Here is a 13,789-nt window from a genome sequence, read left to right as displayed (position 1 = left end):
TTCCTGGAGATAGAGTCTTAATCTTCCACCCACTGGTGTTACGTGGTGGTAGTTGTCCATTGTGTCCTGACCCCTTTGTACGTGCTGCCCCCTGGGATCTTTTCTGTGAGAGGGCACACGGGTGACTCTGTAGTCATTTAGAGGCGGGCTGCTGGGCCCCTCTTTTATGCTGTCCTCGTCCATTTCCTCTCCCTCAAAAGGACTGGCCCCTTGACTGGTACTGCCAGGACTGCTTCTGTTGACTCTGTTGCGCCTGCGAGTCCTCCTGGTGCGTCTGTTGGAAAGGCTGGTGTGAAGTACCTGGCTGGTTTCCACCTCTTCCACCGGGCCTCCGTGACTGGGTGCCCCTTTTGCTGCCTCTGAACTGCAAGGCTCCCATGGATCGCGCAGTTTCATTGTCTTTCTTTAGTTGACTGAGTTTGTCGTCAACTGTTGTCCCGAACAGCGTCTCGCCGTTTAACTGAGTGTTCAAGATGCTGTGTTGCACTTCAGGCTTAAAGCCCGAGATTTTGAGCCATGCGTGTCTTCTTTCCGTGACACCCATCATGAGCCTGCTAGAGGTGTCTGCACCATTCAGGGCCGTCTTGAGGCAACAATTTGCCGCATTCTTCCAGTCTTCCACCAGTTTCTCGGCCTTCTGCCTGGCCTCCTGGAGGAGGTCTTTCACAGTTTCCCTAGCTCCTCCATGATCTGGTACATGTGCCTGTTTATGAGGGCATTGGAATTAGCCATGCGCCATTGGGTTGCGGCATTCCGTTCGATCCTTCTGCCCACTAAGTCCATCCTCTTGCTCTCCTTATCAGGAGGCGGTCCAGGGTCCAGAATTAGTGGCCACGTTAGCCCTCTTCCTTGCTGTGGCTGCGATGATCGAGTCAGCTGAGACCACATCTCGGATGTGGGCTGGGTCCTTCGATGAATGTTTGTACTTTTCGGTTCTGGGAGTAACTGCCTTGCATGTTGCGGGCTCCCTGAATGCTTCCATCCCCTGCGCCAAGATGCTGTCGAGCATAGGTAGATACTGGCTCCTTGTTTGCGTGGGGAGTAATGTCTCGAGGAGAAAGTCCGCTTTCTGCTTCTCCTCGTCGAGCTTTAAAGCTGTTGCCGCCGACCTTATCACCGAGTTGTAAGCTCCGATGTCATCTGGCGGCGATGGCCTCGAGGGCTATGTGTCGACCGCCTCTTCTGGGCTTTCGGTGTCGACATCCAAGTAATCCTCCTCCTGCGGGTCAGAGGTGGCCGACTCGGCGTCCAACCTGCTGTCCTCCTCCTTCTCATAGCTGTAAGCCTCGTAGGGATTCTCGTCCTCTTCCTGGTCGTCGACCATTTCGGTGCCAGGCTCATGTTATTCGACCTGTTCCTCATCCTCCTCGACCATTTCCTGCATGGGTGGCTTGGTCTTGTGGGGGATCGTGAAGGCTCATCTTGGCGTCGAAATCCTTTTTCCGCTGCAAGATGTTCTCCATTTCGGCTTCTAGTCGCATTTTTTTCTTTTCCATCTCAGCCGCGTTGTCCGCGCCGGATTGTTCGGCGTCGAGGCTTTAGGGTCTTTCTCCCTCGACGCCGATCGGTCCTTTTCGGGGACGATCTTCGACGACTTGTGCTGCTCAACAGCTCTCGGCGCCAGGGACTCCTTCTCAGAGGATCCGCTGGGCCTGTGGGTAGCCGCGGACGCCAGGTGTTTCTGCGTCGGCACTTTCGGGGTCTTACTTGTGCTGCTCAACAGCTCTCGGCGCCAGGGACTCCTTCTCAGAGGATCCGCTGGGCCTGTGGGTAGCCGCGGACGCCAGGTGTTTCTGCGTCGGCACTTTCGGGGTCTTGCCCTCGTTTTTTCGAGACTGAGTCTCTCGTGCTCTTGGGGAACGACGAGTCTCCTACCTTATCAGATGTCTTCGTGTAATCGGTCTCTACGACCATGTAGCCGTCGTCTTCGGCGGCAGCGTTCTCTTCCTCCGAGGACATACCCAGCTCGTACAGCGATGGCGTTGGGCCTTTTCCTTGGAGGGTGGCGTGCGCTACCCTCTGGCTCTTCCTCACACGAAGGGTCTTCGGGGCTAAGACTTAGCAGGCGTTGCAGTCCTCGCTTCTGTGTTCTACCGGTAAACAAAGCTTTTGGTCTTTCTGCGCGAACTTGTGGTGGCAGTTAGGGCAGAACTTGAACGGCGTGTTGTCCATCATAGAGTGTTTAGGCCTCCCTGGTCGCGCGAACATCGACGATCGTCGAAGTCCTCGATGATTTCTCCTTCTTTTTCGCCGGGCAGTGTTCGGTGAAGTCTTTCGTAGTCTTCTTCTTTCGATATCTTCTCGAATTTCAATCTTTTCCTAGTACTTTCTCCAAAAATGTCTGGAGCCCAACGGGAACGATCCAGACCAAAAGGTGCTCCATCACATATTCAAGAACCAAAGCTCATCTTCTACCCAGCCGCCACAGAAATGAGAAACCGCTACAAAATCTATGCACAGCATAGTGAATCCAGAAAGATTCACGCTGCAAAACGAATAGTTTCTTACCGGTCGGTGTAGTTTTGCAGCTTGATGATCTTTCTGGATTCACTTGCGAACCCACCCACCTCCGCCAGAGAGAAAGAGGTGGTCAAAAAAAAAAATGACTTTATATACAAAGCGGTTAAAAGAAGTTTCACCTACATACAACATTGCCATCACTTCGCAGACGAAAGAAACACGGAAAAAAGAATCTGAAGATGGCGCCCACGGGTGGGAGCTTCCGCAAGAATCATGCCGACGTCACCGGAAATACACCCAGGAAGGGGTGACGCCGACGCCCGCCTGGGCAACGAAAAAAAAAACAAAAAAAACTACGAATCCGGACCCAACCACAAGACCCCGGAATATGCACAGCATAGTGAATCCAGAAAGATTCACGCTGCAAAACTATACATCTGGCTAACCCATGAGCGCTCTACTTTTAACTCTTAATTGCTATCTTTACAACATGTAAACGTCCCCGATTCCACTTCAGGCTTCAAGACATAGTGCGCACGTACCTACAGATGGCACTGTGCACCACCTATACCTACTTGCAGCCAGGAAGCATGCCTGACATGCCACCGAGATTTACACACAGTGCGCATGTGCCAACTAGCAGGCAACGCACATGCACACACTCCTCCCATGAACACACGCAGGGCAGACATGACTCAGCGAGTCTCGCCTAGTCTCTCCTCTGTGTCCTTGCCCGCACAGGTGATCCGCATCTACAGGGCAATACTTAAGGCACGAACAAGGCCCAAGGCATTCTTACGGAGGTCCCAGAGACAGCAAGAGGTTTACCGCAGATGCAGACTGAAAGTATTGTGAGTACACTAGCGCTGCAGCTACGGCTACGGTTAGTGACCTTTTCAGGTCACTAACCCCCTGAGGACCCTTCATCTTTCTAGGGCCAATAGCACTGCCAGGACTACTCCATGGGGCATTAATTGTTATTAGCCAACGGGAGGATAATTTTCTCTTTATGCACCTACCACTCCATGCTTGGGTTGTTGTGCTGATGATGCCTAGCCCACCACCCAAACTTTAATGCTTATACGATCTCTCTGGCCATACCACCAATATGGCTACACTATTTGCCTCTTTTTTATTGTCATCACTGCACAATAGAAATCGGCAATAAGACAGTTTGTGAATATGTACTACCTTTCTAAGACTCTTTCTTGTATGTTTATACTGTCATACATGTTGAATGTCCAGTGATGCTCTAAGAGGGAATCCCCCTCGTACACAGAGCACCTTAGCGAGCGCTTCACATTTTTCAAAATCACACATTCACTTAAATTAGGAAAATTGCACCACCACTTCTTTTGGTCCTGAGGAAAGCCAGTTTTAATCAAAAAGGCCTGGCAGAATCATGTAGACCACACTTGGATGCAGGAGACCCTAATAGATACTCCTAAAAAATCCAGCAGCCTGTTTTAATGCTAGCAGTGAACCAGTTATTAAAGTTTAAATTTACCATCGGGTACTGGGATCCGTGTATAGCTTTTAACCTCTCACTATCACTTCACCACACTGTACTTTCAGTAACATACCTGCTCCGCTGTATCCAGGCGTCGTAGCACACCCGGGACACACACTGTGTCACTGGGTGGGCCCGATGATGAAGCATGCCACCAACTAGGTTGGTGGGTGAGGGCTTCATGGACAAACATAAGGGATTGCATTCTGACATACAATTTTGAGTCCATGTAAATTCACAAATAGGCTATTCCTTATTGATTGAACACGAGTTGTATACTTTAGCATAGATCACCATCTGGTGTTGGGTGTGGATGTTTGCAGTTTGTTGAAGAAGTCGTAGTCACAGGATAGGTGACTTCTTATGGTGATAGCGTGCATGGGCATCAACTCCATCTTCAGATTGTTTTTCGCCAATAAAGGGTGATGAGTTAGGAAGAGTTTGAGTTCAAAACATTTATTGAGCGCGCGTACACCTGGCGGTTTCATGGCGCTATGAGGTACTGAGCCCTAGAGGGTAGGGAAGTCGGGGCAGATTAGGAGGGGTGGATTATGAAGGGAAGGCTTGTGAAAAAAGAAAGGTTTTTAGGGCCTTTCGGAAGTGGGAGTATTGAGTGGAAGATCGGAGGTGGACAGGCAGAGAATTCCAAAAGGCGGGGGCAAGTGTGGAGAATTTCGTGCCCCCCCCACTTTTTACGTCTGAAGCGTGGGACTGCCAACAGGTGTTGGGAAGATGAGTGAAGTTCCCTGGCGGGGGCATATGCCTTGATTTCTGCAGAGATAAAGGCGGGAGCTGTGCCAGCCTGGGCTAGAAAGGTGATACATCCCATCTTAAACTGGACTCGTTCTCGAATAGGGAGCCAGTGTAGGGACTTTAGGAGAGGCGTAGCATGATGGAATTTGGCCAAGTTGTAGACCAGGCGGGCCGCCTGGTTTTGAACCAGCTGTAAACGTCGCATGCTATAGGAGGGCATACCGCAATATAGAGCATTTCCATTGTCCAAGCGGGAGACCACCATTGCTAGGACAATGAGTTTAAGGGCAGAGAACGAAAAAAAACGGGAAACTTTGCGGATGGTGCGAAGTGAAAGGAAAGAAGAGGACACCACCGAACTGACCTGGGAGTCCAGGGTGAGTTGGTTATTCAGTTTGATCCCTAACGTTTTTACGGAGGAGGAAGGGGATGGAGGGGGACCTAGTGAGGGGGGCCAGAAGAGAGAGGTCCAGGGACTGGAGCAACCACCTGTCAGAATCAACTCGGTCTTGTCTGGATTTAACTTTAGGTGGTTGTAATTCATCCAGTCCCGGATGAAGATCATGGTGGACTGAAAATTCACCATGGACTCTGGGGATGGGGACAGGGTGAAAATAAGCTGCAGGTCATCCGCATAGTTAAGAACGGTGACTTCCATTTGGTGGAGGGCGAAAATAAGAGGGGCGATGTACAAATTAAATAAAAGGGGAGAAAGGGAGGAACCCTGGGGGACCCCGCATGGGACTTTCCGGAAGTCCGCCGAGAAGTCGCCCAGGCGTACTGCCTGGATGCGGTCCCTCAGGAAGGAGGACAGCCAGACCACGGCCGAACCTCCGATCCCCGCCGCCCTGACACGAGAAAGTAAGATGGAATGATCAATCGTGTCAAAGGCGGCGGAGAGGTTGAGGAGGACCAGAGCCTGGGGATGGTTGGTGTCCATACCCTCTCTGAGGTTGTCAAGGACCGATAGCACCACTGACTCCGTGGAGTGTGCGGGGCGGAACCCCGCCTGCCGGGGGGCTAAAACCCCGCTCTCCTCGACAAAGTTGCTAAGCGTACGGGTGACATGGCGCTCTAGTACCTTCCCTAGAAAGGGCAATAATGAAATAGGGCGGTAGTTGACAGGGGCAGTGGGGTCGGCTCCAGGTTTCTTGCGGATGGGCAAGATGGTGGCTGTTTTTAGGGGTTGGATAACAATGCCCTGAGATAGTGAACAGTTGAGAAGTTTGAGAGGGGGCTGCACACAGATGGAGTAGATATGTCTGAGGATGTGAGGGGGACAGGGATCCAGGGGTGAGCCTGATTTGACCGTCGAGAGGAGGGTAAGAAAGGCCTCCTCTGTCAAAGGGGGGAGGGATACGAGGCGAGCCTCGCCTAATGGACACTGGGGGGGTCGACAAAAGTAGGGGGGGGGGGGAGGGATGTTTGCTTTGATAGAGATTTTATCTAGAAAGTAAGTATTAAGGGAGTTGCAAAGATCCTGGGAAGGAGAAGGTTTGAGGGTGGCTCTGTCAGAGTAGGCCAGATCGTGTATTATAGAAAAGATTTCCCTGGGCTGATTTTCAGCGGCTACAATTTTTGAGGAGAAAAAGGCGGTCTTAGTGGCCAGAATTGCTTTTTTATACTGGGATAGGAGAACGGAGTACTGGGTTTTAAGGTTTGGGGAGTAGTCATGCCTCCAGGCCCGCTCAGCATGACGTACTGAGAGTTTTAGGGTTTTGAGTTCTTCATTAAACCAGCGATTAGCGTCATTCGGACGTCTGGAAGACACCCGCCTGAGGGGAGTGACAGTCGCAAGCCGATAGGAGCCAGGAATTTATAGAGTCGGCTTGGGCGGAAGATGACAGTCCGTCTAGGTCTGGGCTAGATGCGGAGAGTGTGACAGATAGAGCGGCCACATTCACCTTGCTCCAAGAGCGCGCCCAGGTGTTTCTGGGAAGGAGAGGCTTAGTGACTGGGTTAAGGTGTAGGGAGAAGGAAATCAGAAAGTGATCACACCAGGTGCAAGGGGAGATAGCCTCCCTGTCTATCGGGCAGTTGTGGGACCAAATCTGATCAAGGATATGACCCTGATTATGAGTGGGAGAGTGAACGTGGGAGTCGAAGTTGAGGGAACAAAGGGTTTCTGAGAATTCTTTGGAAGTAGGGCATTCTGCAGGGTCGGAGGGCCAGAAGTTAAAGTCTCCTAACACCAATATGGAGGAGTTGTTAACCGCAAGGGTGGCCACCCGGGGAGAAAGAGTTGAGAGGGCTGGGGGGGACGGTACATGAGCAGGCAGGTAAGTGGGACTCCAAAAGACGCTGAGCGCACAACTAAAAAGTCGGCAGAGCCAATGGAGGAAAAGGTTAAGGACTGAAAAGAGAACTCTCTACGAGCAATCAGTGCGACGCCGCCTCCTGATTTGCCGGAAGGACGGTCGGTGCGCAGAGCGTAGTATGTGATGGGAAGGGTAGCTAACAAAGAGGGGAGGGAGTGGTCAGCGAACCAAGTCTCAGTGAGAAATAGTAGGTCTGGTTTGTGCAGGTCTAATAACACAAAAAGTTCATGGTAGTGCTTGACTGCTGACCTGGTGTTGAGGTAATAAACGGAAAGGGTAGTGGGTACAGGGGGCGCAAGATGGGCGGAAGGAGGGTCAGAGGGAAGAGGAGGGGTGGAGGGGAGGACATGAGTGGGAAAGAGGGGAGAGGGCACGGAGCCGTCAAACCCAATTTACCAATGTGCAAAGTCACAGAGTCCTCTAAGGGCCATGGTCCCTGGAGATAGTGAAGCTGTGCCGGTGAATATTGAATAATTTGGGCATGATGGGTCGCCCCTAGGCCCGGTCGGCCACGGACGGGCGCAGACGGGCTTACCTTTGGCACGCCTTCGGCGCGCAAAAGTCGCGCCCGCTGCGCTCGTCCGCTGCGCTTCCGGAATATGCACATGTTTTATGGATAGATAGGGCGCCCGGGGGCGTGGCCTCAGCAAAAGGGGGCGTGGCCTCCGGGCACGCCACGATGGCGGCAGAGACTCTCAAATCAATATTTAAAATACAAGTTAAAACAAATTGGCACTCCCGGCATTTCGCCTCAGGAGCTCAGTGCTGTCAGGTGAGAGTAGAAAAGGATATCCATGTGATGTGTCAAAGTAAGATAATACTGCAACAGATAAGGGTACCCAGGGAGGTGGGTGGGCGTATACAACTCTACATGCCAAGAACAGATGCATACTGGTAAGTAGCATTTTCTGTTCGAGGCATATGAACTGTAGACTGTATACTTTAGCATAGACTATAAAGCAATTTTCTCCCTAGCGGTGGCAACCTGTATCCGTTGCAGTAGTCAGAAAAAGTGTTCTTAATATAGCCTGGCCCACAGTAGCTTGTTGCTTTGCTTGCACATCTACACAATCGTGTAGAGTGAAAGTATGCGGTGTAGACCAAGGTGCTGCTTTGCAGATGACATCTAGGGGAATGATAATCAAGTATGCCACAGAATAAGCTGGAATAAGCTCTAGGGGGAATAGTTAATGTGCGTTTAGCTTTGAGATAACCTATTTGGATGCATTTAACAATCCACCTTGAAATTCCCGTTTTTGAAATGGGATTGCATTTGTGAGGTGGAGAGAAAGTGAAAAAAAGTTGTTTTGTTTTTCTAAAACTTAGTTCTTTCGATGTAGTTGTGTATGGATCTTTTAACGTCTAAAGAGTGGAGAGCATGTTCTGCTACTGAGTCTGGTTGAGGGAAAAATACTGGAAGTTCAACCGACTGATTAAGGTGAAATTCAGATACACTAAAAATAGGAAAATTGGACTATTTATACTGTTTCCTACTCTTCTTCCCTTGGTCTTTCTTCTTTTCATCTATACTTTTTTCTGCACCTCTGTTCCTATTCCACTGGTGCCATCTTGTGCCAGGAGCTGTAAAGCTGTTCTGTGCTCTTAAATAAATACACTGCACTGCACTGCAAAGGTATAACTAGGATAAAGTGAGTGACCGCTCCAATAATTAATCATTGAAGAAAGGGCCACAGAGAAACATCTCCAGACTGCTTTGCGGGAGGGTGCTTGCTTAGGTTTAGAAAAAAAAATACCCTGTAAGTGGTTGTCCATTCTCACGGACAATGACTGAAGGGATGTTGCCACTAGGTTATAAAGTAGCATTGGAAACCACCAGAGTACCAAACTAGAAACGGTCTGGAAAAGTAGATATGCTGTAGCTCTCCTACCTGTAGCCGCTGCCATTGCCATGGCCTGCTGCGTGATCTGATGCGTAATGGCTTGGATGAACTCTGTCGGAAGGGTGGGCATCTGCATGTGTGCTGCTCCAGCTGGCAGAAAAAAAAAATTGGAGTTAAAAAAGCCCACCCACTATACCGCTGAGCAGGGCAAGTACACTGCTATTAGTGCCTGTGTACCGCAGGCTACGAAAACAGTAGTAGCCTTGCAATTCAGTCATTCTACCAACACTTACCATCAATAAAATACAGAATTTGAGCACTGGCAGATTAAATATTATTTTCAGTTTCTCCACAAGAGTTAAACCATACAGGATTTTTAGCAGAAGCATCACTGTTGAGTATACAGTTAATAATGGCTAAAGAAGGCATCTTGATTCCAAGCACACAATACTTCCTTTTATCCGCTGTTGATTCAGAGCTGGTTATCCAATTGATACACTAATGGAAAGGGGACTGTTACTGTAGCTGCAAAGTTGAGAGAGACGTGCCTAAGTGAAGGGGGCACTTACAGGGCAGAATACTAACCGTGTTTTGGGATTCTTGTAGGATGATCAGAATTATTCAGACAAGTTTCATGAATCTATGGAAGCTTCAGTGTGGAGAACAAATACCTGTTATAATGGAAGAGAACTAAACTTTTAATAGTTACAAATGTGTGGCTGACTGGCTCAGCGCGTTTATGCCCACACCTGAACATCTATGGAGAGTTCAAAGGTACCCACCTGCTGCCGGGCCTTGGCCGGGGGTTGCAGTAGGGGTGCTGCCTGTCTCCCCAGTAGGTGACCCCGATTCTGAAAGAAATTGGACGAGAAGTAATACAATTGAGCTTGTTGTTATAAAACACCATGCATACTTAATAATCCAGTCTCATAAGCCATACCTAAAATTTCAGAAAGGGAAACCAGGATACGAATAACATATTAGTCTTTATAAAACAGAAACAACAACACAAAAGTAGGAGATTAAATATGAACGTTCTTTAAGAATACCTGTTCAGCAAGGTTAGGGTTTGTTCTTTCAGGTGTTTTATGCTGCTCCATATTTGTGCATGGGAGGGGTGGGTGGGAGGGAGGCTGGGGTGTTTAACTTTATATAAGCTTTTTTTGCGATAGACTGACTTACATGAGCCCCAAGTCTATCAGGTGAAGAACAGAAGCCTGCTAGAGGATGAAGGGTAGTTGGGGTCCAAACAGATACAAAATGTGAAGCACTAATCCAGTATTCATTGATTGAGTCACCAGCGCCACAAATCTAAGCTCATGTAAATAAGCAATTATATTTAACCTACTACAGTTTGAACACAAAACAACTGTTTCTAGTACTGTATGCTACCATTACATCAGAGATTAGCAGAGTGGATTTTTACAACATATTTATCTTAGTTTCCTTTACACATGCACACTTTCACACACTTTTGTATTAAGGTTATATAACAAATAGAGATCAAAAGTGGTTTCTAGGGTTTGGGGATGGGTAGCGTTAAGACAGTGAAGATTAAGGGTTAAGAGATGAATAGTGTTAAGGAGGTAGTCAGGATTTTTAAAGGTAAATGTTTGGGTAAGAGGGGCCAGTTTCAAATACAAATAAAATTATATAATATACGTTAAGAAAAATGTAAAGGGGCTAAGTGCCCAATTAAAATAAATTATATATAAAATAAAAAACAAACCTTTGAAAAGCGAAATTTCACTGCAGAACAAACAGGATGGCGCCTTTCAGCATACGTTAAAACAATATCTACGTAATGAAAGGAAAATGCTACTTACCCAGTATGCATCTGTTCTTGGCATGTAGAGCTGTAGAGTCACATGATGTGCATAGCCTGCAATCTAGTGTTGGGTCCAGATGTTAGCACTTAGTTTTTGTTCGAAGTCTTTAACAGTCACAAGGTAGGAGACTACTCCTTTCGGTGATAGTGCACATGTGCGTCAACTCCATTGTTGGATTGTTTGCCGCGGAGGGTGATTTTGGAGTTAGTAAGAATAGTAAGAGATGTCCATGTATATGTATGTAAGTAAGAAGTAACTGCAACAGTTATAGGTACCCAGGGAGCCGGTGGGTGCATGTGACTCTACAGCTCTACATGCCATGAACAGATGCATACTGGGTAAGTAGAATTTTCCGTTCCAGGCATGTGAGCTGTAGCTCACATGCTGTGCATAGACTAAAAAGCAGTCATCTCCCAAAGTGGTGGCTAACCTGTAGCTGTTGCAGTGGTCTGAAAGAGTATACGGAAAACTGCTTGGCCCACACTAGCTTGCTGTCTTGCGAACACATCTACACAATAGTGTTTTGTGAATGTGGGAGAAGTAGATCATGTTGCTGCTTTGCAGATGTCATCTATGGGTAGATTTCCTAAGAATGCCATAGAGGCCCCTAGTATGGGTGTGGAGTGCGAGCTAGGGGGAATTGTTAAAGTTCTTTTTCCTTTTGCATGGCATATTTGAATGCACTTGACTATCCACCTTGCAATGCCTGGTTTTGATATAGGATTGCATTTATGTGGTGGAGCAAAAGCAACAAATAGTTGGTTTGCCGAAAAGGTTTCATCCTTTCTATATAAAGAATAGTTCTTTTCACATCTAAAGTGTGTAACGCAATTTCTGCCACAGACTCTGGTTGAGGGAAGAACAGGCAACTTAACAGATTGGCTAATATGAAAGGCAGAAATTACCTTTGGTAGAAATTTCGGGTTGGTCTGCAGAACCATTTTGTTTCGGTGTATTTGTAAGAATGGTTCTTCTATGGTTAGTGCTTGAAACTCACCCACTCTCCTCAGAGATGCAATAGCTATGAGGAAAGCTACCTTCCACATAAGAAATTGTTTTTCACATCTATGCAACGGTTCAAAGGGTGGACCCATTAGCCTGGTGAGGACAATGTTGACATTCCACACTGGAGCAGGTGGAAGTCTTGGAAGAATGATTTTTAAGTCCCGCCATAAATGCTTTGATGACAGGCACTCAAAAAACAGAGACAGGCGTTGTCTGTTCTATAGGTATGCAGCTATTGCAGCAAGATGTAATCATAAGGAAGAGTACGCTAATTGGAACGCTGCAGATGTAGTAAATAGAAAATAATGTTTTGAACTGAAGCGTCCAGTGGATCTATTTGATTGTTATTGCAGTATATCACAATTTGCTTCCACTTTGCTGCATAGCATGCTCTTGTGGTAGGACGTCTAGCCTCTTTGATAATACTTATACAGTTACAGTGTGGTGGAAGATTAAGGTAGCAACACTCTAAGATTTCAGGTGCCAGAACACAAGGTTGAGATGGCTGGGATCTGGAGGTCTTATTTCTCCATGGCTCTCAGTGAGCAGATTGGGAGTGAGGTGTAGTTTTTGGTGAGGAACTACTGAGTGCCCCAACAGGGTTGTGAACCAGGGTTGTGTAGCCCATGTGGGAGCAACTAGGGATGGCTGTCTGAGCTTCTGAACCCTTGATGGAATGAGTGGGAGAGGCAGAAAAGCGTAGACAAATATCCATGACCAATTCATCCATAGAGCATTTCCCATGGACCATGGGTGTGGATATCTGGATGCCAAGTTTGGGCATTTTGCGTTTAGGCCAGGGCTGTACAAACATGCATACTACCTGCAAACGGAGGTACAGGTGATAAACTAGACTGATGGGATCGCGCACCGCAGGAATGAACTCTGCTCTCTGACTGAGAATGCTGTGTTCAGTTCAGATGCACATGCTCAATCGCACACAAACACGGAGCGATGGGTCTCGAGGCAAGCGGTGTCTAAAAAAAACACAACCGCACAGACTTCAAAGTGATACTTCGTGTAACTGCAATATCTGGGGACTGCGGGAGAACAGTACGGCGGATTCCTGGGGAGTACACCGCACAGCATTTGCTTACTGTGGTGAGGAGGTGGAGGGAGTAGATGCGCAGATGGCCCGAAAGTTAAATAAAAGACGCGCTTTGCTACAGTATAGAGTGGCATAAGTGGATTGTGGATAGCAGGCAGAGGGACAGCCAATTTGCATATTCAGATCCATAGCCCATGATGGCAGCTCTTTTTCCATCATCAGGCTGGAAAGGTGCGTGCGCTGAAAGGAATAAAAAAAATCATCTGAGTGGTGCGCGCACCGGCAAAAGTGAAAAAAACAATGGCCGTGAAACTGACAAGGCTACGCGGTGCGAAAGTCAGATGGCAGCTGTGCACATCGCGCACGCTTATGTGTGTGACAGCAAGCTGGTGGCCGGCAAAAGTAGCACTTTCAAAAGCCAGCTACTAAATGTCTCGCCAAAGCAACACGTGCGCTGGCTCAAGCGAGACCTAAAAACAAAGTGCAAACATCCAGACCCAACACTAGATAGCAGGAGTATGCAAAGAATGTGATCTACAAATCGCATGCCTTGAACACCCATTTTCTATGGAAAGGTGCTCCTATTTATATCTACCAAGTGGCAACTGGCACTGGGTAATACATACACATACATACTTTCAGTCAGCCTCTTCATCCACTGGTATGCTGTCATTCACATTTTGCTTTCACCCACTGTAGGAAGCTGGCTCTTTATATAGTGAACCAAAAAAAGGTAAACTGTGTAAAGAGGCCAGGCAATCCCCAAATAAATTACAGAGGCACAAATGACACCCCAAATGCTCGTGGTACTGTGGGCGAGCAGTTAGGCATATCAGAGGATAGCGGTTAGCTTTTATTGCATATACAAAGGTAGTAAAAGAGGCACTCGTAAATCGGACACCAATTTATTAAAATAGCAAGTAGTTTCATATCAATTTAGATCTCATCGGAATCGGGTGTACTTTTATATTATGAATTTTTACAGTTTTCAAAAATGGACAGTGCATTTTCTAGATCAGTAATGT

General features: G+C 47.7%; 1 protein-coding gene across 9 annotated transcripts in view; it reads right to left on the bottom strand.

Moving 5' to 3' along the window:
- The window catches only part of BAG6 (BAG cochaperone 6), a 371,215-nt gene that overhangs the window by 191,606 nt on the left and 165,820 nt on the right, over nucleotides 1-13,789 (bottom strand). For all 9 annotated transcript variants that reach the window (XM_086924623.1, XM_086924622.1, XM_086924621.1 and 6 more), the window contains 2 exons: nucleotides 9,665-9,733; nucleotides 8,931-9,032 (listed from right to left, as the gene is read on the bottom strand). In XM_086924623.1, the coding sequence (XP_086780749.1) occupies nucleotides 8,931-9,032; nucleotides 9,665-9,733 (171 nt within the window). The remainder of the gene's footprint in view (nucleotides 1-8,930; nucleotides 9,033-9,664; nucleotides 9,734-13,789) is intronic.

This window comes from Lissotriton vulgaris, chromosome 5 (genome assembly GCF_964263255.1).
Source record: "Lissotriton vulgaris chromosome 5, aLisVul1.2, whole genome shotgun sequence".
NCBI classification, from domain to species: domain Eukaryota; kingdom Metazoa; phylum Chordata; class Amphibia; order Caudata; family Salamandridae; genus Lissotriton; species Lissotriton vulgaris.
This window is presented reverse-complemented; position numbering and strand designations above follow the sequence as displayed.